General features: G+C 41.7%; 1 protein-coding gene across 4 annotated transcripts; it reads left to right on the plus strand.

Annotated features, from left to right (window-relative positions):
* The first annotated feature begins 342 nt into the window (after nt 1-342).
* Nucleotides 343-25599, plus strand: ppfibp1b (PPFIA binding protein 1b). Of its 4 annotated transcripts, none has more exons than XM_071537695.1 (28): nt 343-480; nt 6686-6768; nt 7856-8061; nt 9914-10003; nt 10141-10254; nt 11335-11466; nt 12355-12447; nt 14833-14950; nt 15175-15219; nt 16472-16533; nt 16648-16732; nt 16876-17006; nt 17643-17755; nt 18633-18686; nt 18834-18894; nt 19342-19519; nt 20048-20080; nt 20849-20990; nt 21272-21403; nt 21725-21875; nt 22215-22326; nt 22526-22614; nt 22963-23085; nt 23289-23414; nt 23501-23689; nt 23826-23996; nt 24313-24378; nt 24516-25599. In XM_071537695.1, the coding sequence occupies exons 2-28, from the start codon at nt 6705-6707 to the stop codon at nt 24597-24599; spliced, it is 2964 nt and encodes a 987-aa protein (XP_071393796.1). In that variant the 5' UTR covers nt 343-480; nt 6686-6704; the 3' UTR covers nt 24600-25599. The 4 variants fall into 4 exon arrangements, with proteins under 4 accessions (XP_071393796.1, XP_071393797.1, XP_071393798.1 ...); XM_071537696.1 differs by having other exon boundaries at nt 15187-15219; XM_071537697.1 differs by lacking the exon at nt 15175-15219.
* Nucleotides 25600-26370: the final 771 nt, after the last annotated feature.

A 26370-nucleotide genomic window follows, 5' to 3' on the forward strand; every position in this document is an offset into this window, starting at 1 on the left:
TTTACTATCACGAAATTAGTTAAGTGATGAAAATTGTTCAATTTGTTCGTTTGATTTGAAATGAATAGCTTTATCATTCCCTGCACTTGACAACAGATATTTCCTTGTTGATGATCTGGCTTCATCGCCTAACCCCGAGCTCCCAAGTAATACAGAACTACCTGTTGCTGTTTATCTAGTAGGAAGTTCGTATCTCCCATTTTTCCCCACGTGGCCGTGAATGCATCATGAATCCCAGACAGAAAAAGTTCCTGTTCCCAAGCCAATCCAGTCGGCAGCAGGGCGGGATGTTCCAGCCGTGACGTCTCAACTTTTCCAGCTTCCCTGTCATTTCGACATCATGGCGTAGGGATGTGGACGGGGGTCGTGTCGTGGGCTGGCGTCGTAAAACAAGTTCAGAAGCAAGGCACTTTGGAGTTTTTGTCAAGAAAAAAATCAACGTTGTAACTGGAAAAAAAAGTCTATTCGAGTAAAGTTTCGGTAAGTGCGTCAGTTTTTCGTGCAGTGATTGTTTTATTTTTTCCCGAACAACTTTGAGTAACGTTAGTCGAAGCAAACGGCCGTTGGCACACTGAGTTGTTATAATGCGGTCATTTACGACGGTGTGCATCTGTAAGCCAACAGCAACCAACCAGTTACTTTTTATTTGTTTCCACTATGTCATAAACTGTCTAGAGAAATGGTTCCCAAGGTGGGGTCTGGGGACCTCCAGGGTATCTTAACGGGGGTTTCGGGGGAACCCAGCAAATGAGGAAGTTAAATTTCACTGTTATTTTACTTGCTAGACGTTAGCACAGTAAGGATGTGTGGGTGACTGTTCTGTTCCCTATTCACCGTTACCTCTCCACCCAAAGTGTAGACAGTTGTTGTGAATCATGTTTGACACCAAAAATCCCCTCGAGTGGGGTTCCTTACGGCAAAATCTTATCAAATGGGTTGCTAAAGTCTATCCATATGAGGGTCCTTAACGTGGAAAGTCAGTCTAGTTTACAGCATTTTACTTTGCCACATCCCTAGTCTCTGCCAGACATCCTAATCACCATTTTACGCCTGAGGCCACGTCTTTTTGCATAGACTACACTTCATTTGGTTTGATGGTTCCTTCAAGTGGTATTGCCTGGCATGCTTGACTTTGATAGTGAATATGTTGGTATCCCAGATAAAATAAACCAGACTGTAACCAAAGTGAAGATATCCAGAATTCATGTCTTGAACTTTAACAGCTATGAAGTTTGAGCATCAGCTGGTGTAGTGCCTGTCTTTCTCTCTCTAAGACAGTTTAGTATCTCTTTACAATTGCCTTCCAAAACAATAGAATAAATAGCCTATATAGATGAGAGTAACTGTATATAGATGAAACTAAACCAAATATCAGATGCTGTTAAGGTAATGACACAGTTGCATTGCTCTCTATTGGCTCTTAAGTCTTTTAGTTTTGTGTTTCTATTACCAGTACCACTGCAGTATTAGAGACTTGATGAGATTGTGTTGTGTCAAACCTCCTGCAGGGAAATTGAGATCATTTTTTCCCCCTTATTGATTGTAATATTGCCTCTTTTGTGATTTGGGCAGGGGTTTTCCCCAAAATGTTAATTATGATTCAAAGTTTAGGGAAACCCCTTGGGCTCATCATGTCAGAGCTTGTCCCTATCTTTGCTCTAGCAAGAAAATTCAAGCAAGAGCTATGAGAGTTGAATTTATATAAGAAATAATTCATACGTTAGGCTAGTTTTTGCACTGTTTTTGCAACATTCAGCTGGTTTTATTAATGTTATACGGATATAGAGTGATGCCTGTGTAATCTTGTACACAGCAACTCAACCATGGCATGGCATATGTAAACCATAAGGAGTTTTATATCATTTAACTTAACCCTCTATAACATATGTAATATTCCGTGTTACATTGCTTTTTGCCTAAAATGTCAAAGATTAAAAAGTTCTTAGCCAAGTTAGATGGCAGTGCAGTCGTGAGTAATATGAAAAGAATGTGTGCTGCTTTCCAACATTAATGGATTGCTGCTGTGATCTTTTGCATCTGTGCTGCCAGGAGGAATTCTTGCAAGATTTTATCACATTGACTCTCTCTGTATGTCAAAAACTTCATTTCCATCTTTTGTTTCAGTTGCTTTGTTCAGCGTGTTTACGTTGCATCACCCATTACACAGATACCTTGTGGATTTTTTTATTTTTACGTTAAGCCAGTCTATATATAGACAGAGAAGAGGCTCCTTCTGCCTTGCACCCACGTCTCCTTTGCATTTCGGCCTGGTCATTGGGTGGTATAAAATTAGTGATTATGTATCCTGCCCGCTCCGCCAGGTTGGAAATAGCTGCAGGTTATTTCAGAGCAGCGCCCCGCAGGCGGCTGGTGAATGCCGCGACTGTCTGCTCCCAGCGGATCAGGGGTGACGTAGCCGGGCAAACTGCACCGCTGCACATGCCATGCATCCTTAAACCTGGAGAACGTAGCATTAACCTTATCACAGGATGAAAATACAGCAGAGACCTTGAAAATAGTGCTCATAATAATATGCCTATTTTAAACATCTTGTGTATGGCACTTACCATAAAGCAGCCAACTCTCATCAGAGTCCATACAGTTAATATTACACACCAAAATGACACCAGGTGTGAGTCGCATTTATGGTGTAAAGACAAGCAGTTTCTCTATTGTTCCACACAAAATAACAGGTTACTTGCATAGCGTTGTCATTATATTGTTTCCATTCAGCCTTTTCCAAGGTTTTCAGTACATTCAGAGAACATTCCTTGTGTGAGGTAAAACAGGATGAGGTATGAAAGCCAGAATTAAGCTTTTCTCTCTTGGAAACTCTTGGAAGTAGGGCGTGAAGGTAAAGTTTGAGTCAAGGCACGGATGACTCAAAATGTGGAAAGTGTCATTATGTGGCGAGACTTGGATCTATCCCCTGATGTTCATAGAAATTCTCGCTGATTTATAGTTATTTTGATGTTGTACAGAAACAAGAAGAAGACAGTAGAGCAAACTACTGTATGATTTATGCCCGGAGTTGAAATTCCTCGCTGCCAGGGCCTTTTTACTGCCAGTGCAACTCGTCTCAACATGGGCTCCAGCCTCCTTGGAGGCTGCCCAATTGCATGGCTGACATAAACACTTCTTTTCTTCAGAGACAAGTGGCCCTGAGGCTTCTGTTTTTGTTTGTTTTTTTTCCCCTTAGTGTGCCAGAGCAGAGTTTCTACCGGTCATTCAGGGAGCGAGGGAGGACAAGAGTTTTTATACCAGATCTACTTCAGCTCTCTACAGTGAGGATGGGTTCTGATGTTCATCCTGCCCGAAGGGGCCAGAGCTGATGGATTTGAAAAGCCATTAGCGAGGTCTACTCTCCCCGCTGTATTCATTACTCTCTGCATGTCTCTCTGAATTATATGGCTGTTTTCTCTAAAGGGCAAGATTGCTTTCTGAATGAGATTTTTTTTGGTATTGTTTTGTTTTGGGGCTCTGTGGGTCTGAAAAGAGTATGCAGGCAGGTGTTGTTGCAAATGCCATGTGTGCTGTAGCGTGGCCATGCAATCTTTTTTTCTCTCTGTCTCTTCTCATGCTTCTCAATTGAAATACCCTGCCAGCATGAACAATAGCCCTCTCTGTATGTCTTATGGTTGTTGTAAATGGTGCTTATAGAAGGGGAGACAGTGAGACTTTGTGAGTGTGATGCTTGGTTGTTGGGATCTTTGAGATGTCTCCTCTGATAGCAAGCTGCACAGATCTAATCTACACATAAAGGCCAATGCAGGTACAGATGCTATCCTCGTTGTTCTTTTAAGCTAACAAACAATCAAAACACACATTGGTTCACAGTCTTTGTTTAGTGAAGGCTCAATAGAATTGTTTATGACTGAAGTTTACTACAGCGCAGGCAAAGCCATCCTTTCTCAGCTGGACTACCCTCCATGTTTACACATGGCTAACATACCACGAGGCATTCCAGGAGTGCACTTCTCTGTAATTAGGAGTGCTTTGTACTGAGATCTTTCTGGACCCTGGCTACACAGCAGTGCCACAGTCACCATTTGATCTAGAATGACCTATGGACAGTTAGAAGTGTTCAGACATGATTTCTACACTTGCTTTGCATCGATTGACAAGTGGACAGCAGGTTTCTGAGCAGCACATCTGGTCTGGACCTTGTGTGTTTGAAGTGTTTGCTGAATGCCAAGTGTTAACCTTAGCCATGTTTGACTTGCTGGTCTGAGGGATGTGCTGAATCAGGTTTTTGAAAGGGATGCCTTGTGGGGCTTGAGTCATCATGATCCAGACACTGTGTTATCGTTGAATGCTGTTTTTTTTTATAATGGATTGATGTCTGCTGTTGCTTCTGGTGTTGAAGCATAGTTGGTAGCCTTGTATTAGCCTATTCGTTTTCCTTCTCAGCCTATTTTCCAATGGATCCTCCACAGCACTGAGATAAATGTAGCTGGGATGTTGAAGTAATTAAGATCTTTCCCGATTGGGCTTTAGATTGTGCTTGAGTTTAATAATGTCAGTCTGTTGGAGAAGTAACCATCGCAGGCTCCAAGACAAGTCTGTTCCAATTATGGTTATTTTTACAGAATAGTTATGAACATGAGCTTGCATTAGTGCATTTGCAAATACAGAGTACTTAGTTTCTGTGCACTTCTGTTTAATTTTGGATGTCTGTCTGATATGATGACCTTTGATACTGCTGCACTACTTTTAGTTTTTCAATAGGCATGATATTTTGAGCATTTTCAAAAATTCCCTTTCACATAAATTGGAAGGTTACTGGGAACTCTGTAATTCAAATTTCATGTTTTTAACTCATTTGAGCAATTTGTGTGAATCTTGCCCCAACTTAAACATTGAGACATTTTTTTTAAAAAGCTAGCAGAGTACTGTAAGTTCCTGCCCTTTTGAAAGTAGCAGTTATATTCTATTTTACTACCGTGTCTTTTTAAAAGTGTACTGCTTGTTGAAGAAGCAAATAGCCTAAATAGCCTGAGAGGATCGTTTTCACCCGGTTTTATGTTTGGAAACCACTCTGCAGTTTACTATGGAATTGACTGATGGCATGCTGGTCTATCACCCTACTGTGAGTTGTGAAAATCTTCATGTTTTAATGCATGACTATTTTCCAAATAATGGAAAATTTGACCACAGGAATGCTGAAATAACAGTGTTGGGTCTGTGGGTGGTTTCCATAAAGTTTGAAAATGGTGCTGGGTCCCAGTGTTGGGCACTCCCAGGATGTGAGCCAGCTGATTAAAGGAAGGTGTGTGTGTGTGTGTGTGTGTGTGTGTGTGTGTCTGTGTGTGGACATGTGCATGTGCGTGCATGTTTGTGCATGCATGAATATACAACACAGCCTTTTGATTAAAGATTCTAAGAGAAAGGGACCGCTGTGCTGTTTGGGCAGATGTCCAAAGTTGGGCCGCTAAAATGGATCTTCACTCAACTCTAAACAGAGTGTCCAGTGTCCTATTGGCAGCTCGCTCATTGTGCCAATATTTTAGGTAAATGGCCCTAATTGATATTCTAAAATGTAACCTACTGTTCATTGATCAAATTTGGACAAGATACACAAGAGAATGCAGCAGTACAGAGTTGGGTCTTAGCCAAAAGTTTAGCCTATATTTAGTAAGTCCTTCAAGATCATACATTTTAATGTGAGAATGTCTAAGAACAACGCAGCAGCTCATTTATCGTTTTAGCTCATTTTATTGTTTTTGTTCTGATCACATTGTTTTTCAGCTGCATTCACAGACTATTGCAAAAGATGCCACAGCTGCCTGGTTATGATGAAAGCACTTAGCTATGGTGCTTTTCTTGTGCATTGCCTGCAGGTATCTGTTTACTTTACAGTCAAACTCATCATAAAAAAGTAAAGCGATTTGACCAGGCATTGTCCATTTTCAGGCACAAAAGGTTGTTGTGAATGTATTGCAGTAACGGCCTAATTCCTTGGTGGGAACCCTATTGTAATATCAGGCTTAACACCAACATTGCTGTTCATTTATGTGTAGAAAGCTGCACACTACTGTACTGGGTAATTTCTCAAGATTTCACTCTATTTTTGTTGCTGAATTTAAATTTGCCAAGCTATTCTGTGTCACCAGAAGGAAGCGTAAAGTGTTGGTTCTCTCCTTACTTTCCTGATATCCATTTCTCAGAAATAAAGACCAACCACAGTAATTCATTATTCAGTAGTCTAAACTTTCATTATCAGTATACTACGCTGCCAGGTTGGAAGTCACAACAATCTTGGATGTTTTAATTGTAAATTCTTGTTTGTTCCCTTGTTTTCTCATACTTTGCAGTTTAGTCAATGCAGTAAGAGGCACAGACTTGCCATGATGACCTTTCTAGAAATGCACAGTTTTCATCCCATTTAATCCTAGCACATCACTGCATTGTGGTTGCACACATTCCTACCATAGATACACAACATACACATATTCCTATATTCAGGTCATGCCAATTGCTGTTATCTTGAATTCCTATTTTGGAACAACTATTGCATAATGTTTCTATATTTCTATATAGTAGGGATTCTCTTAACGTATTTGTTTTGCTGCTTTTCATGACAATCTGCTTTTAACAATATGTTTCTGCTTTAAAAATTACTAAAATAGAATTCAGTTGCAATTTTTTTAAATTCTTTTTAACATGGTTTATTGTCTCCTCCCAGGTTTTATCAGTGACTCAAAATGATGTCAGATGCCAGCGACATGTTGGCAGCTGCCCTTGAACAGATGGATGGCATTATAGCAGGTAAAGTTCTCTTATAGCCTCGAGCGTCAACATTGTATCTTAACCTGACTTATAGCATATAAGGACCGATGCATTGATTTTTTCTAATGATGATGATGATCATGTATTTAGGCCAAATCATATCATACTTGGTCCTGAGTTGTCTTTTCACTTTGTAGTTCATAAGATTATTAATAAAGCTCAGCTATTGTATGAGTTGAGAAGATTGTGTTGAAGCATAAAGCAACAAGGACGCTGCAATCTCACTCTTCTGTTTTATGAGTCAACATTGACAACATTGGAGTAACTCTAGTTTCTTCTAACGGTTTTTAATAGACCTGACATTTTAGTTAGTCATCAGATGTCACGTGATGTCCGGAGGTCCATGTTTGTCGCAGAGGCTTTAGCATTTATTCTGTCCTCATTCAGGCTCTGTGGCTTGTGGCCATGTTTGCCAGCTGAATCTCATGGAAAGCGCTGTGACGTTATTACATTTGTAGAATTACTCACTTGTCTTGTGTATAAATGGACCACAGTCTTAAAGCTGTTGGACCCCCTTGTTTGACATCACTACCTGTCCCGCAGTGCAGAGTATTTACACGTCAACATACACTCAAAAAACTTGAAAGGAAGTTCAGGAACCCTGGGTGTGTCTCAGGAGGGTCGAATATCAAACCAGCAGCCACCGTCTTTATGTTTATGGTCGTTTCCAAACAATGGGGGAAGAGATGGGATAGTATCCATTTTAGTCAGTGGTTGTCCATCCTTGATAGTGATGGCTACTTTGCCATTTAGTAGCTACAATATTATTAACAATAGGTAATAGTGGTTCTAGCTTACATTGTATGGTACACTGAATTGTGTCTGTATATGGACATAAATCACTATGCAAACATAATTACATCACATGGCTGAGCTGCAAAGTGTCCCTGTGTTTTCCCCTGTGTGACTAATAGTAGTATTAAAGGCAGTAGTTTTAGGAAGTAAAACCTGAAATGATGTTGAAATGATGACTAATTGAAGTGTGTGACGTGTCTTATATGCATTTGTCTTGATTCTAACTCTTCCGGCCCCTCCCTCCCCCCTCTGTCTCCCTTCTCTCCCTCAGGCTCCAAGGCTCTGGACTACTCCAATGGCCTATTTGACTGCCAGTCGCCCACCTCTCCGTTCATGGGCAGCCTGCGGGCGCTGCACCTCCTGGAAGACCTTAGGAGTGTCCTGGAGGTGATGGACACGGAGGAAAGGGAGGGGCTACGCTGCCAGATCCCCGACTCCACCGCTGACAGCCTGGTGGAGTGGCTCCAGGGACACCTGGTGAGACACATACATGTGTAGCGTGAGATAATGGGACATGAACAAATAAGATAACACAGTGCAGATGACGTTGAACAGATCTGGTAGTGCAGCTGGCGGTAGTATGGAGAGTTCAGCGTCAATTACGGATAGGGGATGCATATTGGTATCAGAGAATGTGTTTATTTGTGTGTATTTATTGGGTTAATGTTATTTTTTGATTGTTTAGTGTGGAATCAGTGGAAATATACGGCATGAAATGAAAGTCACATGGATTTCTACCTTATCTGTCTTCATCATAATATTACAGCCTCTGGGCAGATCAGTCTTACCAGTAATGTCACATTACTGTTGGGTTTGTCTAGATATGCAAGGTGTAAATATGGCTCATGTTGTTGAGGAACAACTGTAACTGTAATACTCCTGGAACTATAATGCATCTGAACAGGATCATCCAGAAAGGCAAGCACATAGAGCTTCTAAAGTGGCAAATGCATGGGAACTGTTTGTTTATAGAAAAGGCAGCATTCCCTTTCTTGAGAAAGGACTATAAGTGCTAATCTCAGTTTGGACCAAGACAACACTGAGACAGGTTATGTCTGACACTGGTACACACAATGTACCAGTCCTTGAGACAATGCATATCCTGGCCTAAGCTTACAGGCTCATGCACACCTTGTTCCTTCTGTCTCTCTATAAATTGTATGTTCATTCTTCACTTTGTTGAGACTAGCTCACCTTTCAGCAGATGCTCTTGTTTGTCGAAGTCCACTACTCTCCCCTGCAGATCACTGATTGAATCATTTACATAGTTAGACTCTTTTAAAATACAGCACATTGTGATAAATAGTTATGTTGCTGCTTGGTGATTTAGGGGACTTAATATCTATATGTGAAGTGAGATCCACACAGGATTTTCCTTGTTTTGGTAACACAATTTACATTTTATCCCCCTAGTCATAACAACAACCACACCTGTCAGAAACGTCCAGTCAAATTGCATGTGTAGCAGCATGTGCTGATGAGGTCTAGCTCTTTTTAAAGACTTGGGGTTAGATTTTTCGCCAATGTGTCCTGTTTGTTTCAGTCTGCAGCTCTGAGGTTCTCTTATACCCCGTGATGTATTACTGAAGAAAGAAACTGTCCCAATGTTGGATTGCATTTAAGTTTTATGAGCAGACAGGAAGGTCTTGTGAAGTAGGTTTCTCAGTGACGACTGGAGAGAATGTGCTGAGTGCAAACCAGCTTTAGCACATCTGGTTTGTTTCTCATTTTAGCTCATTCTTTGCTGGATTGAAACTCTATGAATGTAGAAGAGCTTTGCCAATCATTCCTGCATCCAAGTAGACGACTGTTTTGTTTGCTAAGCAAAAACATGACTGTCCTCTTCTGCTAAGTTTCCTGGGAATGAGAGCTGAAATGCGGGTGTTATCAATGCCACAGCCAATGCGCTACGACAAACACACTGATGTCTTGGGAACCAGCATGGTGTCTGGGAGAGCGATGGGCTGTATGCCAGACAAATGCCAGAGTTTTTGTGTAATGCCGTAACTCACTCTGTGCACAGCACTCTGAAAGCGGGCCTCCTTCCCATGTAAGGTTTTGCTGGTGGAGAATAAAGCAGTTTAGTCAGTCTCACTGTCATGTGAAGCCTTTCATGTGAGATCATTATTAGGCATCGAACCATTCAACATCCTGCCCGGGGTTTCTGGAGATCAGCAGAAGTCATTGTTGAGTGAAACATGCCTCCTTTGGTGATGATACTCATTCATGCCACATCTCTTCCCAGTGTTTTGTAACTTCATTGAAAGGGTCTAAAAACTGTTCTTTTGATGCTTCTTTGTCTAATCCATATTTTCCTCTGTCCCTGCAGTCCAATGGGCACATCTCTCTGGGAGGGGGTGACCACTACCAGGAAAGGCTTTCCCGACTAGAGGGTGATAAGGAGTCTCTCGTGCTTCAGGTAGCCTAATTCTGCAAACATCCAGTGATCCTAATGTCTTATAACAGACTCAAATCCGTCACGTACATGTACATTAGATAAAAATAAAAATTTATGATCTTTTTTTATTAAAGCAGTGACTTTTTGGTCCCATACAGGTGAGTGTCCTGACAGACCAGGTGGAGGCTCAGGGAGAGAAGATCAGGGACCTGGACGTGTGCTTGGATGAGCACAGGGAGAAGCTCAATGCCACTGAGGAGATGCTGCAGCAGGTATGTGTGTGGTCTGTATGTAATGGATCCCAGGACAAACTGTTGTTTGTACCCCAGACCAAGAGCTACCCCGTACTGGAATCTGTACATGGTTTAGTTTATGTACTACTTCAGATATTACAGTATATGCCATCTCTTTGCATTCATTTTTCATTTGATCTGATTCAATACCATTTGATTTAGTGCCATGAAGAGCAATGCAGTATTTACTTGTTATGGTGTCCTTATTTTGACTTTGGTTTAGACGTGGTAACAAACAAAAAAATCATATGGTAACCCATATTATCCAGTTAGATTTCAATGTTAGGGGCTCATTCATAAAACTTTGTGGTAACAGAATAGCAGCAAAATCTGCAACCCGGTAATTTTACCTAATTCACAAATTTACTACAGCTGTGAATACCGTGACGGAGCCACATTACCACTGTGTTATCCTCAGCTGTAGCCCGGGTGACAGCCGATCAAAACCAACATGTTAATTAACCTTTACATATTTAACACCTTGTCCGCGCCTATGTGCAATGGAGTGCATAGACGTGCCAGAACAGCAGAGAAAACAGAGTCCCTCCTCCTCATGCACTCCTACCGCTGCAATTGCAGTGTCAAAAAACAAAGGACAGAGCTAATAAATCCTTATAATCTAAAGCATGCAAATAGAACCACTGTAGAAGAGACATTGTTTCTGTAAATTAGACAGATTATGACAGATTTGTAACAGATTGCATTGATAGAATAAAATGAGGCGACTTGGAAGTGTTCATAAATTCAAACTCGTCGTTTTGAGCTGTCGAGTTATTTTGGCGATTATTCCCACTTGAATGCAGCATAGGCTTCAGCCACATTCTCAAAGGGAGGGGGGAGAGAGTGTGGCATGGAAAAAAAAAACTATTTGAGACTGTTGAATCTGGTTTCTGCAGTCAAATGATATGCCCCCACCCCAACTTTCACCTGGTCCTGTATGCTTGAATCAGTACATTTTTATTTTGCATATCTGGCCTGGTCTCCCCAATTCCAAACAGATTGTTGTTACACCCCTAACACACACAAACATTTTGGTAACTGTCTTATTTATCATTGCAGGAGCTTCTGTGCAGAACAGCACTCGAGACCCAGAAGCTGGACCTGATGTCTGAAGTGTCCAACCTGAAGCTGAAGCTGAATACCATGGAGAAGGACAGACTGGACTTTGATGACAGGTTTAGGGACAGTGAGGTATGTGGGCTAATACTAATATGTGGGCTAATACTCTCTGCCTGTCTTAAATGCACACACACACACACGCACACACACAAACCAAACAATCTCTCATTCATGTGGCCTAACACCTGTGTGGGAGAGGGATTTCTTGTGTCATCATGTGTTTCAAAGCAGCTGTGTGTTGGGTAAGAAAAGCCTCAAAAAATGTCAGCATCCACTGAATTAGCCAGTGGACATGTGACTGCACTGTTTGTATAATCAAAAACAAACCTATTGCACTTTGTGCGCCACAGTTGTTCATTCATATCCATAACAAACTGGGAGTTCTCGCTTTAACTCACTGCCCTCTGGTCAAACAAAAAGCAGAAAGAGATGTCAATCGCTTGTTTACTGGAGTCGGGGAGATTTGTGGGCCCAGATGAACCGCACAGAATACTTGGAAAGCTTTCAAACACGTCATGTTATTGTTGTAGTAGCGCGGCCGTCTCTTCCAGTCCACTGGAACAACAGGCTGCTGTCCATGTTCCGCTTCGCAGCCCATAAATCCCCTCCTTTCCACAGGCAGCTTCCTCTCATTTTATCTCTGCAGCTGCTTTGGGAATTCTACTCTCTAAGGAAAGCAGTCCTTCAGAGTATCAGAGCACTCCTAAGTCATAGCTCTTTTTAATGTGTTTTACTGTCTAGATTGTTTATACTATATCAATTATATATAGGTAATCAAATTCTTGAATGATATGACTTACTGAACTGATGGAATGTAATCTCAATATAAAGTCAAAATATAGGTCCAAAATAGTTTCTTATTTATCTGTATATTTCAGTAGCTTACTGGAATTAAATGACTAAAGGTGTTGCTCTACTATTCCACTGGCACTCTGTGATATGCAGTCTGTCTTCTTTCAGGACCTGATTCTTGAAATTAATGAACTGCGGTACAGACTGACAGATATGGAGAGTGAAAGACTACAGTATGAAAAGAAACTTAAGTCTACAAAGGTGAGTTGTCACAGAGAAGCCCACAAGAGTTTGTGCACCCACAAGTGTAGTATGTGAAAATCACCATGGTTTTAAAAGGAGAAGGTTTGCACCTTTTCCAGTGTTTTAATTACAAAATGATTCAAGACTATCATCTCTTACTCTGACTCAGTGCAGTTTAAATAATCTCAGTCTTGATGACATTAAATGTTGGATGGCCCAAAACTTTCTCTATTTAAATGAGAGCAAATCTGAAGTCATTTTATATTTGGGCCCTCTGATTCCATCAGAATTATTACAAACAACTTGAGCACTTAACCCTGTGCCAAAAATCTTGCTGTGATCTTTGATTCAGCCATTAAGTAGTGAACGGCAGCTTTTTCAGCTCAGAACCATCTCCAAAATCAAATCGTTTCTCTCGTTCCAAGATCTGAAGAAAGTCATTCATGTCTTCCAACTGCCCGGATTACTGTAACTCCTTGTACAGTACATACACCTGCATTATTCAGTCTACCATGTCCCGCCTGCCGCCAGGCTGCTAACAGGCCCCAGGAAGAGACACCAAATCTCTTCACTGGCTCCCAGTACGAATCAGAATTGATTTTAAATTCCTGTTGGTTGTTTTTAAGGCTCTGAATGAGTTGCCCCCAGCTTATGTCTGCGATCTTCTATGTCCCCATTTGACCCCTAGCTGATTGGAAATGGGGCTGTTGAATGAAGGTTGAAGCTTTAAAGGATAAGGCTGGTGTTTTTTAATGCATTGCTTACCGTCAACAAATCCTATGAAAATAACAAGTCTCATCCATGTAGCCGGTGCCCAATGCAGCCATGTCCCAGCAGCCATAGACCTCCATTGTATTAAAAAAATGATTAAAAACACGTCAAAGAGCCATGTCGTTGCTCTGGGCAGCATATTTCATCATCACAATGCACCGGGCCAGCCGTCTTTTTCCTCAAACAACTTAATAAGCCAACTGTAAACACATTTGCGATCTCAGGAAAGTAGTTTCTTAGCAGTCCCCGGCGTAATGAAGAATTTGTTCCCATTTGAATTTGATTTGGTAATAACTACAGTAGTCTGACTTTTCATGGTAACAGCGATTTTTAAAATTAAAACTATGTCTTTGTGAGCTGTATTTCAAGGTTTTTAGCTTACAATTGGAGCCAATGACTTCCGGGTTGACGGCTAAAAATGGTACGTGGGAAGTCAGAAAGTAACGGGAGTAGAGCAAACGCATTGTTGATTTTGTAATTTTCATAGGATTTGTTGACGGTAAACCATGCATTAAAAAAACACCAGCCTTATCCTTTAAGGATTACTGCTGTGCTTGCCGTATGATTTTGCAGTTGCTGCCCCTAGACTGTGGAACAGCCTGCCCCATCAGGTCCGCCCCCTCCATTGACTCATTCAAAACTCTCAAAATCCATTTCTATTCGTTAGCTTTTGAGTCTGTTTGATCAGCGATGGCTGTTTTTAAATGTGCTTTATAAATAACTTGAGTCTTGGGTGTCCCACTTTCTTGTCCTCTCGTTTTATCTTTCACTTGTTACATCTCTTATTTTCTCTCTCTTCCTTGGTTTACCTCTCTACTGCTAGTCGCTCATGGCCAAGCTTTCTAGCCTGAAAATCAAAATGGGCCAGATGCAGTATGAGAAACAGAGGAAGGAGCACAAACTCCAGGCTATGAAGGTTGGCTTCTCTCAGGGTTACTGCTGTGCTTGCCTTATGATTTTGGTTTTTGGCCTCTCCCCTTGGCTCCTGTTATGTTTTTTATTTTTAAAAAGAAATGGTTACCCATACAGGCTAAATGATGTCACTTTTTTGCAAACAATAAAATCACTTATTTTACTATACTGTGGGGTACAGTAAAAAGCAAAAATCAAGTGTACTTAGAAATACCACTTCCTTTAGGCTACATCTGCAAGGCACCAGTTTAAGCATACACTCACATTTCTCAAACCACAGGTATGCTTTAATTTTGGGCTTTTTTCGTCCTCTTTTGGCAAGAGTTCATTATGTTTTGCTGTATCTTTCTTTCTCCCTCCTCTTTACACTTTTCCCATGGATTACTTCTTTTTTTCCCAATCAGCTTTCTTTAATTCGTTTTACAATATAATTTGGCCATCTCCACGCCTGATCCCATCCTGGTCCCTTAAACATGTTACTGTGTATTGTATAATGGCTCCCGTACTTGCTGATGCACCAACCCTCCCTGACATCAGCGCACACCACCCACCTCACACACACATCCCCTTCGGTACAGGTGTGGCCTGCCTACCCGTCTGCCACGTCAGCATCTGTGAATCTTTGTGTTGTGGTTTGTTTGTAGTGGTGAGTTGGGACGGGGGAGGTAGCGCCTGTGTGTGTGAAGTGAAGTTCCTGACTGTTGTCCTGTGTTGGGACAGGAGGAGCTGGCCACGCTGAGGAGGCAGCTGGAGGGCAGAGACGGAGAGATGAGGAGACTGCAGGATGAGGCGGGCTTCAAAGCCGTCGTGTCAAGCAGCATGGACCCCATAGAGAGAGGTGGGACGGCCAGCGGGTCACATCCACTTTGCATGATGTGCCTTAGCACATGCATGTTGTTTAAACTTTGATGAATCATTGTTTTACTCAACATTAAATTACAAGATTGAGTGCTAATATCTATGTGTAATTACCAAAGCAGTTAGTCCTAATACAAGTCAGACTGTTGACAATCTTCAGAAACTGCAACCAGTTTTCGTTTCATAATTCTTTGTCCTGTTTAGTCTCTCATCCAGATGAAACTCTTAGAAAGAGGCTGAAAGAGAAACGTAAGGGGGGTTTATGCTTGTGTTTATTATTGCACTTGATCATTTCAACCCCTGTTTGCATGTATGGGCATGAGCCATCTGAACCTTGCTTGTCCATCATAACCTGTTGGAGTGCTAATACCTGACTGTCTGTGGAGGCGAGACATCTCTGTCAAACTGTGTCACTGTCAGGCAACTTTAAGGAGTCTGAATTTAACAAATGCAAGGTCAACCAAAAGCCCCTATCAGTGTGTGTTTTTTTGTGTCCAACCTGGAACAGCAACTAGGAATGATTGCTTTGTGTTTTCAACAGAAATGAGGAATGAATGGTATTGTTTGTCATAGACCATCTTGCTCATCCCTGTCAACCGTTCAGGCTGTGCACCCATCCTCCTGCCTCACGTCCTCCAACAATAATCACCTCTTGTACTCCTGAACATCTCTCCTCACCCTTTCCTCACCCTCCTCTAAACGTTCTCTCCTCACACCAACAACCAGCGTGTGTCATGCTAACCCGCAATGTCGTCCTCATATTCAGTGTTGTGTGACAGAATATTTGTTGTGAGAGCTGTCATCTTATCTGTGCCCTCTCCCATGGGTGATCTTTCACTTGGGTGGAACGCTTACATTTTTCATTCAGTGCACATATTTAAACAGGAGTCTGCAAATAATCAACTTGAATTGGCCACTCTGGGGACGCATAATCAACACTACTATCTTAGGTTAACTTTGAAAATGAATTGAAGTCGTGTATCTTACACATCTTTGAACAATTAAAAAAATTAGATCCATGTTTTTTCATTTTGTGTCCCAGATCACACTTTAAAGCAAGTAATTTTCCCTGTTTGCAATCATTGTAATTGAGGAATAAGCCTGAGGGAAAAAAGCTTGGATGCCGGTGGTGACTGCAGATCCCCAAGACGGCTAATGTTGGAGGTTGACTGCTCACAACCTTCTAGCAAAGCGTGTGTTCTGAAAAGTGAAAATGGCCTACCAAAGTGAAATGTCACATCAAGTGTAAACACCTGCTCACACAAGGATAAGATTGATCAATTTGAAGGATTCTTCACACAAAAAAAATATGTGACAGTGAAGTTGCTGTCAGTAATTGTAGTTGCTGCCTATATGGTAAACATCAATCTCTAATATGTATTAAATCTTCCAATTGTACCCTGTGTGTTCAGGCTTACTATCCATCAGGAGTCCCCACATTTCTCACAGTTCACACTGTGGACAACACTGTTTGTCTGTAATGCTTTTCTTTCTTCACTAGATGTGGAAGTGCAGAGAATGAAAAAGGCAGTTGAATCATTGATGGCAGCCAATGAAGAGAAGGTAAATTAGACAAGTTGTGCTTATCTGCTTTATCCACTTTGTATCACACTCAGTGCTGCAACTGCCTACTGCCAAGGAACCTTACTATGTTTTTTGTTGTCTCTTCCTCTACAGGATCGTAAGATTGACGAACTGAAGCAGTCGCTGCTGCGGTATAAGAAAGTTCAGGACATGGTGATGTCAGTGCAAGGGAAGAGAGGTTAGATACGTCTTCTGTCATGACAGATGAGTAATACTGTAATATAAGAGAATTATTAAGTCAGCAATAGTAAGCAAAAGCTTAAATTATATCTTTCCTACAACAACTGTTCTGTGGTTGAATTTGTTCATTTTCCATTCCAGAGAAATCCAAAGATAATGAGAATGACGAGAGTCAGAGTGACGGTTCCATCTCCATCCCTCTTATGGCTATGGACTTTGAAAGACATGGGGTTGCGGATGTTGAACAATTGAAAGGGAAAAGCCCAGATGAGGTTTGTGCAGCACAGTATGACATGGAGTCAGAATTCCTTGCATCTGGAGATCATAAGCTAGATCAAACCTTAATGATCCCTGTGGGGGATTGTTGCAGTAGCAAATATTAATAGGATACAGCAAGGAAAAATAAATATAAATAAGTATATAACAAATCAGAGGTATTAAACATAATGCCTCAGGCAATTCCAATGTGTGAAGAACATTATACGTAAAAATGCATGATGCTTCAGAAAGTGTTGTATTGGTGACATCACAAATTAGTGTTGGCGGTCTTGTCTCTAGCTTATCGGTCAAGATTATTGGATAAAATGTGTAAATTATGTTTTACTGTTGATTTTTTGCTTTTATGCCTCAAGCACCTTCAGATCTCATTTAAAACATTCATAGCTTACGTACATTTCACACTTTTGAAATAGGTGTTGAAGGGCTCGCCGTCCAATTAATCTAATAACATCTCATGTCAGTTCTCTGTGCATGTGTGCAGATTTGGACTGCTGTGTACTCAAGCCCCTCGGAGAAAATTCAGTTATGTACACTGTGGACAACACATGATTTCCAACATTTGGAGTTGTTACTAATGTATTTTCTGTCTATTTTTGTCTGTCTTGTTTGTCATTCTGATCCATGCTTAGCTGGACAGCCTCAGTGGACTGAGTGAAGTACCTTTTCCCTCACCCAGCCCTTCTGCTCAGTCATCTTCTGATCCAGAAAGAGTATCGGAGTTGGGCCCAACACATATAGAAAGGTGAAATATGTACAGGACTTTATCCTTTCTCGCCAGCATTGATTTATTGCAATTTAGAGTTCATTGTAAGGTTCAGTTGAAAGGGGTTTTTGAAGGCCAATACAGCTATTGAATACTAACTTTAAATTTGACCTTTTTTCATGCCCAAAAATTACAATTAGTCACCGTTTCCCCCAGAATTTTAGTCTTGTCAATGGTGGCAGGGTGGAAAAGCCTCTGAAACAGCATTTAGACCATGTAACACTAAAACTCTCTATTGAAACCAGAATATTTCTGACATTCTTTTGGGGTTAGCAGCTCCTTAAGACCGGGCGATCCATTCCACCTATTTAATGGTGGAGGAAACTGACTCTGACTCTGCATTAATACTACAATTAAATTAATACATAAAATGGGCAAAGAAAAGAAAATATTATTGCAGGTTCTACAGACTGTTTTTATGTAGCTGTGGTCAGGGAGGAACCTCCAATGTATTGGACAACACTGACCAGCCAATATCCAATAAAAGGCCAATATCCGCCCGATAGATAAAATTCTCTGGATATAGGGTGTCCTAGATGCTCAGCTGACTCGGGCAAGTGCCATGTACTTATGGCGTTTTGCTGCGTGTTCAAACCAGGCTCTTCTTTGTTTGTTTGGTTTTTTTTACATTTTCTCTGTCTCTTCCATCTTTTCCTGTCACACTGCAGCATTCTATTCAGGTTGAATAGAATGGCATCTTTGTATCTGTATTAGGCACAATGCTCTACAAATCAAATGGTTTAATTAATTTAGCAATTAGACTTATGGCAGAGGATTGCTCATCTCCTACTGTATGTATAGAGTGCAGCTCCCAGCTTGTCTGTTAGCCAACACCTGTCTTGTCCATTCCCCACAGTCATACAGAGTGTGAGGAAGTGTCCCAGGAGCCCCCTATAAGTTACACACAAGAGTGAGTACAGTATGAATGTGTGAAGCAGCGGTTCATATCCTGTAGCACCAGACTGCAGCTTCTCAAGACTACTTGAGACTGAGGCTGATTAACTTAAGTGCACTGCCATGGTTGAAGTGGGCGTTGTTATGGTCTTTGTCATTTCAGCACCCAAGATGCCACCAGGTCCGGCAGCCAGGACCACCTGGATGGCAGCAATAGTGAAAAGGTAAATATTGTCCTTTTTAGGGGACAAATGTGTTTATTTGTAGGGGAAACATGCTTATCTTTTATTGAGCTTCACCAATAACCCGATAACGCATACCAGTACCTCTCAGAAAAAGTAATAAATGCAAGCAGTCCTTTAGCTTTGTCAAAACTGCTCTTTAAGTGTTGTCCTTTCTATTTATATTTGGCTCCTCTGTCTTAGAAGTCTGAAACATGTAATTATTCTGAAGGTAGTGTCTTACGTGGTTACAGCCTTGTAGAATGATTGGCCTTTAACTGTGCGGCATACTGTACATCTGTAACTCTGTTTCCTCAAGTGAAAAAAGGTTAATTCTAAAAGCAAACTGTCCCCTAATCTTAGTTATAGCTTACTATATATACTTTACCAGAACTTACAGTGCAGTATTTTCTAACTGCTATATATGAGTCATGTTTTCTGTTCTCTCAGAATAAGCCAAGTGAGGAGATCAGTAAGATCAGCGACAAGCCTCCCATGTGTCCCTCTGCCACCCTGCCTGCCACCACAGAGGATGAGAGCTTTGGCTCAAGAAAGGCTCGTTCTTCTTTCGGAAGGGGCTTCTTCAAGATCCGTGGGGGCAAGCGGACAGCCAGCACCCCTAACCTTGGTAAGAGGAAGCCATCATGTTTTAATGGCTGGATGTCTTTGAAGACTTTGCAAGGACAATCCAGCACTTATTTTCTCTTAACTCAGTGTCTCACATTCTGCATTTGGCATTATTTTGTCTGACATTTGACCAGTTGTTGTGCATTTTATTGGTGATGATGCAGTTTCCTAGAGAGTGTAAGTTTTTTCCTTACTTTTCACTGTCTTGGAGGCTTTTCTGCCATCATGGACAGCTTTTTATGTTCCCAAGCCACACCCATGGAATATGTGCACCAAGACCGTAATTTGCAGCCCACACAAACTGTGGTCCCCATTTAATTATGGAAGCCTGTGTCTGTAGTGTTGTATGCCTTTCGTCTGTGTATGTATGTATGTGCTTTTTTATGTGTGCACTATATACGCGTGTGTCTGTGTTTGTTCCACCTCTCTAATCCCCTGTCCCTGTTGTTGCTCCTTTCATAATCTTTGCCCTCTGTCTTGTTCTTTTTGTGTCGGGCCGTGTCGCGTGTGTGCTTTGTAACACATGAAGACCGCAGCCGGAGTGCGAGTGCGCCTATGCTAGGTACAGTATAGACCACAGGTCACTGTAGGGTTGCAGTAGTTCTCTGGAAGAAAAAAGGATCCTCCTCTTTTCCAAACTCACTCATTCAGCTGACATCATTTTAGTATACAATGTTTCAGTAGCTGCAGTACCTCAACCACACCCATGACACTAGCCATTGTTCCAAGTCAAATGGCTTTTAATTAGCGCTGTTTTCAGTCCGACATACAGCCGTGAATAAACATACACAACAGCGTGTTTTGTATGCTTATTTTTTTGTGCGTGTGTGTGCGCCTGCATGTTTTTTTAATACTCTTTTTTTTTTTTTTTTCTGTCAAAGCTTTCCTAAAACACCAATCTGTATCCAGATCTTCATTATCAGCTATACATTTGCTGCTCTTTTTGATCATGAAGGAGGCCGCTCTCTAAAAAGCTTCTTTCATGTTTGTCTGTCTGCAGTTAATATTTTGGATTCTCCCATATTTAATGGGAGGACAAACAACTTAGAATAAGCTTGCTTTTTATCAAATGAACTAAATGTTTAATTCACAACCAACCCTTTTGAATGTATTGCTAGTCAGTCAACAGCCTTCTCCGATGCATGCCTACCAGGCAGGGTATTGCCGTTGATGCCCGTCCCCATGACCTCTCACTCTGTCTGGGAGTTGTCATGTGCCTGTCTGAGTGTTTGTGGATCACAGTTGCGGCCCCGTCTCTGCCGATCAGTGCATGTCTCAGACACTGACGCTGCTGATTCTGATGATGCTCTGTGGGTGTTTGTTTGTGCAGCTGAAACGGAGCGACAGGGCACTGACCATCTGGATCTGGCCGGGTTGCCTCAGAGGTCATCGAACAGCGACAGCACCCAGACACTCCCCACTACCCCAGAGGGCAAGAAAAAATCCAAAGGAATTAAGAAACTGTTTGGGAAGTGAGTACCACTGACATTTGGTAGAATTTGTTCTAAGGACGTTGGTCATTGTAAAATAAGGAACACTTGCCTGGTTAAATAAGTAAGAAAACACTATGTAAAAGATGCTGAATACCTTTGCTGTAATGGACAGTGGACAGAAATGTTTGCTGTGAGCATGTAAGACTTTGACTTGGCTAGCAATATGAAAAATGTGGAGTGTTCTTGGTGACTAGGCAATATTGATATGTTTTTGTGGAGATTTTACTTTATAAACTTGAATGTGTCTTTCTTCTTTTAAGGCTAAAAAGAAGTCAGTCCACCACATTTAACCTGGATGACAACCTATCAGAGGGTGAGTTCAAGAGGGGCGGAGTGCGAGCCACAGCAGGCCCCAGGCTGGGCTGGTCCCGTGATCTCCAACACGGCAACAAGTAAGTGTGTGCATTCACCTTGGCTAATGAGAATCAGGATGTGGTCTCCCTCATTTGACTCTCTGTGACGTACACTGAAATTCAGAGAGACAATGCAGGGATTGTTGACATGGCAGTTTGTGTTAGGAAAATGAAGACATAACTAAAATGGTTTTACAATTCAAAATGGCTGCAAGTATGTATTTGTTATCTAAATATATTGCTGCAAGGGTACAGCTACCCATACAGCTTTTGAAAGGTTGTGATCATGCATGCTTATCCTTCTTTTTCTTCATCTGACTGCTTCTGTCTCCTTCTCTGTTCTCATTTCTTTTTCTTTAGTGACTTGGATGCTCCATTTGCACGTTGGTCAAAGGATCAGGTGTGTGACTGGCTGCAGGAGCAGGGTCTAGGTCTGTATCTGAACATGGCTCGGGTGTGGATCTCCTCTGGACAGACGCTGCTACAGGCCTCCCAACAAGACCTGGAGAGGGTGAGAGGAAGCATCCTTTATAAGAAGCCTTAACAAGTCTAGGAAGGACAGCAGTCATGCAGAGTATCCTATAAGAGACTATTGAATCATTTCTACACCGACCAATTCCTTTCTTCACATCCCATAAATAACTACATGTATTCACAGTCGCTTTTGTATTTTTGTCATAGCCAGCACTTTGACTCGTGCTGTGCTCTGACTTTTTGCACTCTGCTGCTGAATCAGACGGTTGGTCTGTGAAATGGATGGAAATAATCCTTGTTGTCAGGCTAACTATGTCTGTGTAGAGCCCCAGGGATGCTGTGTATAATCTTCACTTGTCTCCTTGTGTGTGTTTAGGAGCTGGGCATCAAGCACCCGCTGCACAGAAAGAAGCTGCAGCTCGCCCTGCAGGCCCTGGGCTCAGAGGAGGAGGACAATAAGGGCAAGCTGGACTACAACTGGGTGACTAGTGAGTATCAGCTGCCAGTCCAAGAGACGAATCAAGTTATCAGTGGGCTATTGCTCTTCTGGTTGAAATACAGATAGAAGACTTGTAATTTGTTTTTCTGGATGAGTTTTACATAGATGAATTTAGATTTGACTGTCAGGCTGACTTCCCTCATGTGACACTCTGTTCTCTCCCCTTCCTTTCTCTCCTCCTCTCTCAGGATGGCTCGATGACATTGGTCTGCCTCAGTATAAGACCCAGTTTGATGAGGGGAGGGTTGATGGTCGAATGCTGCACTACATGACAGTGGTGAGTGTTGGCGAGAGACATGCACTGACTCCCCAGGCCCCGCGGAGAAGTGGGGCTGACGATTCCAGTGCCATCTCGCATTAGGCTGCATGAGGAGTATGATTAGTACCACTGGAGATGTCCTAGTCGCACCCATAATATCTGTGATAATACTGAAGCTACATCACTGCCTCTGGCTCTATTCAAACTAATTTATTTTACAATGGCTTCTATGCTACAGAGCCTTAATTTTTTACCAGAAAAAATGAGTGGTAGTTATGTCTTATTCAGTAGTTTTTAGCAGTTTCAACTGATTTTTGCTTTTATTGTTTGAATTCTAAGTCGGCTATGTTTTACTTTGTCTCTCAGGATGACCTGCTCTCTCTGAAGGTGGGCAGCGTCCTGCATCACCTCAGTATCAAGAGAGCTATTCAGGTGCTCCGACTCAACAACTACGAACCCAACTGCTTGCGCCGCAGACCGTCTGACGAGGTGGGTTCACTGAACAATCACCTAAGAAGAGAAAAGAGTTGAGAGGGTTCACCAGTCATAGCTTTTTTTCCCATAAAAGGACTGAACATTATACTCAAGGACGCTCATTCTTTCATTTTACAGTATGCAACTGTGTGTAAGCATCATTTTCATTGCTAACTTGTTCAGTTTATGCAAACTCCTTCCTTGTGCTGTGACCGTAGAACAACATTTCGCCAGCAGAGATCTCCCAGTGGACCAACCACAGGGTGATGGAGTGGCTGCGCTCTGCGGACCTCGCAGAATACGCCCCCAACCTGAGAGGCAGCGGCGTGCATGGAGGCCTGATGGTGAGGGGGTCAGATGTGCGGTCTTCCTGAGAAACTTATGATTACCCTAAAAGTATCATTAAGCTATACCTCTCCCCTGTCCTCAGGTTCTGGAGCCGCGGTTCAACGTGGAGACCATGGCCTTGCTGCTGAACATCCCCCCCAACAAGACTCTGCTGCGCCGTCACCTCGCCACTCACTTCAACCTGCTGGTTGGTTCAGAGGCCCAGCAGAACAAACAGGAGTGTCTCGAAAACCCTGACTACAACCTGCTCACTGCCACTGCCAAGGTCAAGGTAGGATAGACTCTGGTTAATCATAGTAGTGCTTGTACCTGCCTTACAGTATGGACGCATGCATGGCTCTGTGCTTATCTAGGTAGGTGTATGAAAATAAATTTTCCTTTGTCACCTTTCTCTCCATACTTACCAGCCAAGGAAACTGACATTTGGCAGCTTCGGCAGTCTGAGGAAGAAAAAGCAGGAAGACAGTGAGGAGTATGTGTGTCCCATGGATGTGGAGATGCCAAAGGGACGCAGCTTCCAGAAAGGCTTTGGAGTGGAGCTCCAGATCTACGAGGATGACCTTGACAGGCTAGAACAGGTAAGCAAGGAGAACCTGATCTTCATAGGGCCCATTGAATGATTTAAAGCACTAACAATTATGCATTGCATTATGCATCATATATCTGCCTTTGTCACAGGCCATCCCCGTCTGCCCCACATTTACAGAAGACAGCACTAATTTTAATGCGATTTTGATCGGATTTTAGTTTATTTACATTGTTTTACCTTGTCAAAGGTAAAAAAAGAGATTTTTACTCAGTAGAACTACCCGGTTAAATCAAGGTTTACACAGCCTCACTAAATTCTACTGTAAATTAATTTATGGGATTGAAACACTGCTTCTCTTTTTACAGATGGACGACTCGGAGGGAACTGTGAGACAGATTGGAGCTTTCTCTGAAGGCATCCAAAACCTGACGGTGAGATTATTTAATGTGACGGGCATTAAGAAGTGACCAGGACTCGTACGGTGCTGTCTCTGTCGTAATTGTATCACACACTGTTGGTTGGTTGTGAAATTAATATTTTTTCCCCTCTACTGCATTACTGTTACCAGAGCATGCTGAAAGATGACGAATTCTTCAAAGAGATCTCAAATTCTCCAAACCCCAGCGTAACAGACGAGGAGTCGAACGCGTGAGGCCGTAACACCATGTGACCGAGTCCTGCTGTGAATGAAACTCTGTGCCAACCCTCTCCGCTCGCACACAGACTTGTTTCACCAAACCCCACGAATGCTCCTGGATCTCCTTTGTAGTGTTACATTTGAAGATGAGCCAAAAGTATTTTACAGTTTTCTTGTTTTTCTCTTTTTCTCTTTTTTAAACGATGGTGTTGTGAAAGCCTACACTCCAGTAGCCACTATTACTCCTGAAATGTCGCTCCATTTCAACTGTGCTCTCTGACGATGGAGGGAAACTTTAGGGCAACACCACTGTTTGCCTGCCAGCTGGTTACTGGAGATATTTTGTACTCATCCTTTATATACTGGGCATCTTCCTGTTTTATGGTTTAACTGATGCATCAACCAGCAGAAAAATGACATCTAGAAAATCGCAATTAAGAGTTAATATATGTCTTTTAAAACTGCCTTTTGACTGTAGAAATATTGGAGCGAAGAGATGTACTTTATTCAGAAGTAATGTGCTGTGCAGATGTTCCCATTTTTAGAACTCAGTATAAAGTAACAACTCCAAAACAGCTGCTATGTTTTCTACAGAACTTGTAATCCCATCTGATTTTAAATGGTGTTAAAAATGTCTTTTTTATTTTTTTATTTTTTTTTTTACCCTATCCTGAACATTTTGCAATTCTTCACACCCCAGTAACATTCTGCATGTGTTTGCACCAATACATATCACACAGTACAAAGGCTAATGAATATATCATCGCATGGTATTGAAATCCAAACTATTAACAGAAGAGCTTGTCATTTATTGTTATTTTTACTACAAATAGATTCCTGTTGGCTGACACATGGAAAGTTGTTGTGGCATATTCAGGTTTGTGAGATAAAATAATGTAAGGTCGTCTCAGAGTAATAATATTGTTCTGCAGCCCTTGACCACACCTGAAAAGATAGTTCGTACTGTGTTTTTTACGTTTATCCATTTTTAAGGTCAATAAAGTAATTTAAACCAGTTGGGTTACTTCTCAGTTTCACAGTGTTCAGTCCTCAACGCCGAGGACGAGGGACAGGACGAGGGACAGGAGGCATCATGGGTAAATTGCTCACTTCCCCGGCCCATGGACAGATGAGCATGTCCAAACCTTTGTATGATTTCAAAGTCTTTGATAAAGCCCTGAGTAAGTAAAGTAAATGTGTTATATTAGAACAACATGCACTATACTTACATAAAAAACTTTGAACATGTGCTTGGAGACATCTTTGTCTCTGAAGCAACTACATGACAAACAGGCAAGTATACCAGGGATTCATATTAAGTTGCATGTCAATTACCAATATGTGACAGCTTTCAAACAGGCCTGACAATCCCCACTTTAATATGAGAGTTTTCAAAGCAACATAAGGCAACTAACAAATTGTCAGGGCCTGGATTGCAGGAACATTGGTCACAAAAAAATTGCGCAATTATTTAATCACTACAGTGGGATATATATATAAAACATTAAAACTGTTTTGGAAGTAATCTTTTTTTTTTCCAAACATTTATCTGCCCAGGAAGCTAGAAAACCATATTGTAATGAATTGCATAGGCCTACTATGCACGTGTCTATACAATACAGACTGACTTGCAGTTCATTCTTAGGAGGAGCATAAAAATAAATGCTGGCTCCACTAATGCAGTGTTCACATGTGGTAGTAAGTGTGCAGTTTGCTACCCTGGCCTGCAGGCTAGGGTAGCAAACTGTTGAATTTTAAAATTCAGAAAGATAGGACGCCACTCAGT

The sequence above is a fragment of the Centroberyx affinis genome, unplaced genomic scaffold (assembly GCF_046629955.1).
Source record: "Centroberyx affinis isolate AG114_WGS23_722 - 3 ecotype Tasmania unplaced genomic scaffold, CSIRO-AGI_Caff_v1 ptg003110l_1, whole genome shotgun sequence".
Lineage (NCBI taxonomy): Eukaryota > Metazoa > Chordata > Actinopteri > Beryciformes > Berycidae > Centroberyx > Centroberyx affinis.

Coding starts and splice junctions, on each gene's coding strand:
- ppfibp1b (XM_071537695.1), top strand. CDS start 6,705: ATGATGTCAGATGCCAGCGACATGTTGGCAGCTGCCCTTGAACAGATG. Junction 20,991..21,271: donor ATTAAGAAACTGTTTGGGAA/GTGAGTACCACT, acceptor TCTTCTTTTAAG/GCTAAAAAGAAGTCAGTCCA. Junction 24,379..24,515: donor AAGGCATCCAAAACCTGACG/GTGAGATTATTT, acceptor TACTGTTACCAG/AGCATGCTGAAAGATGACGA.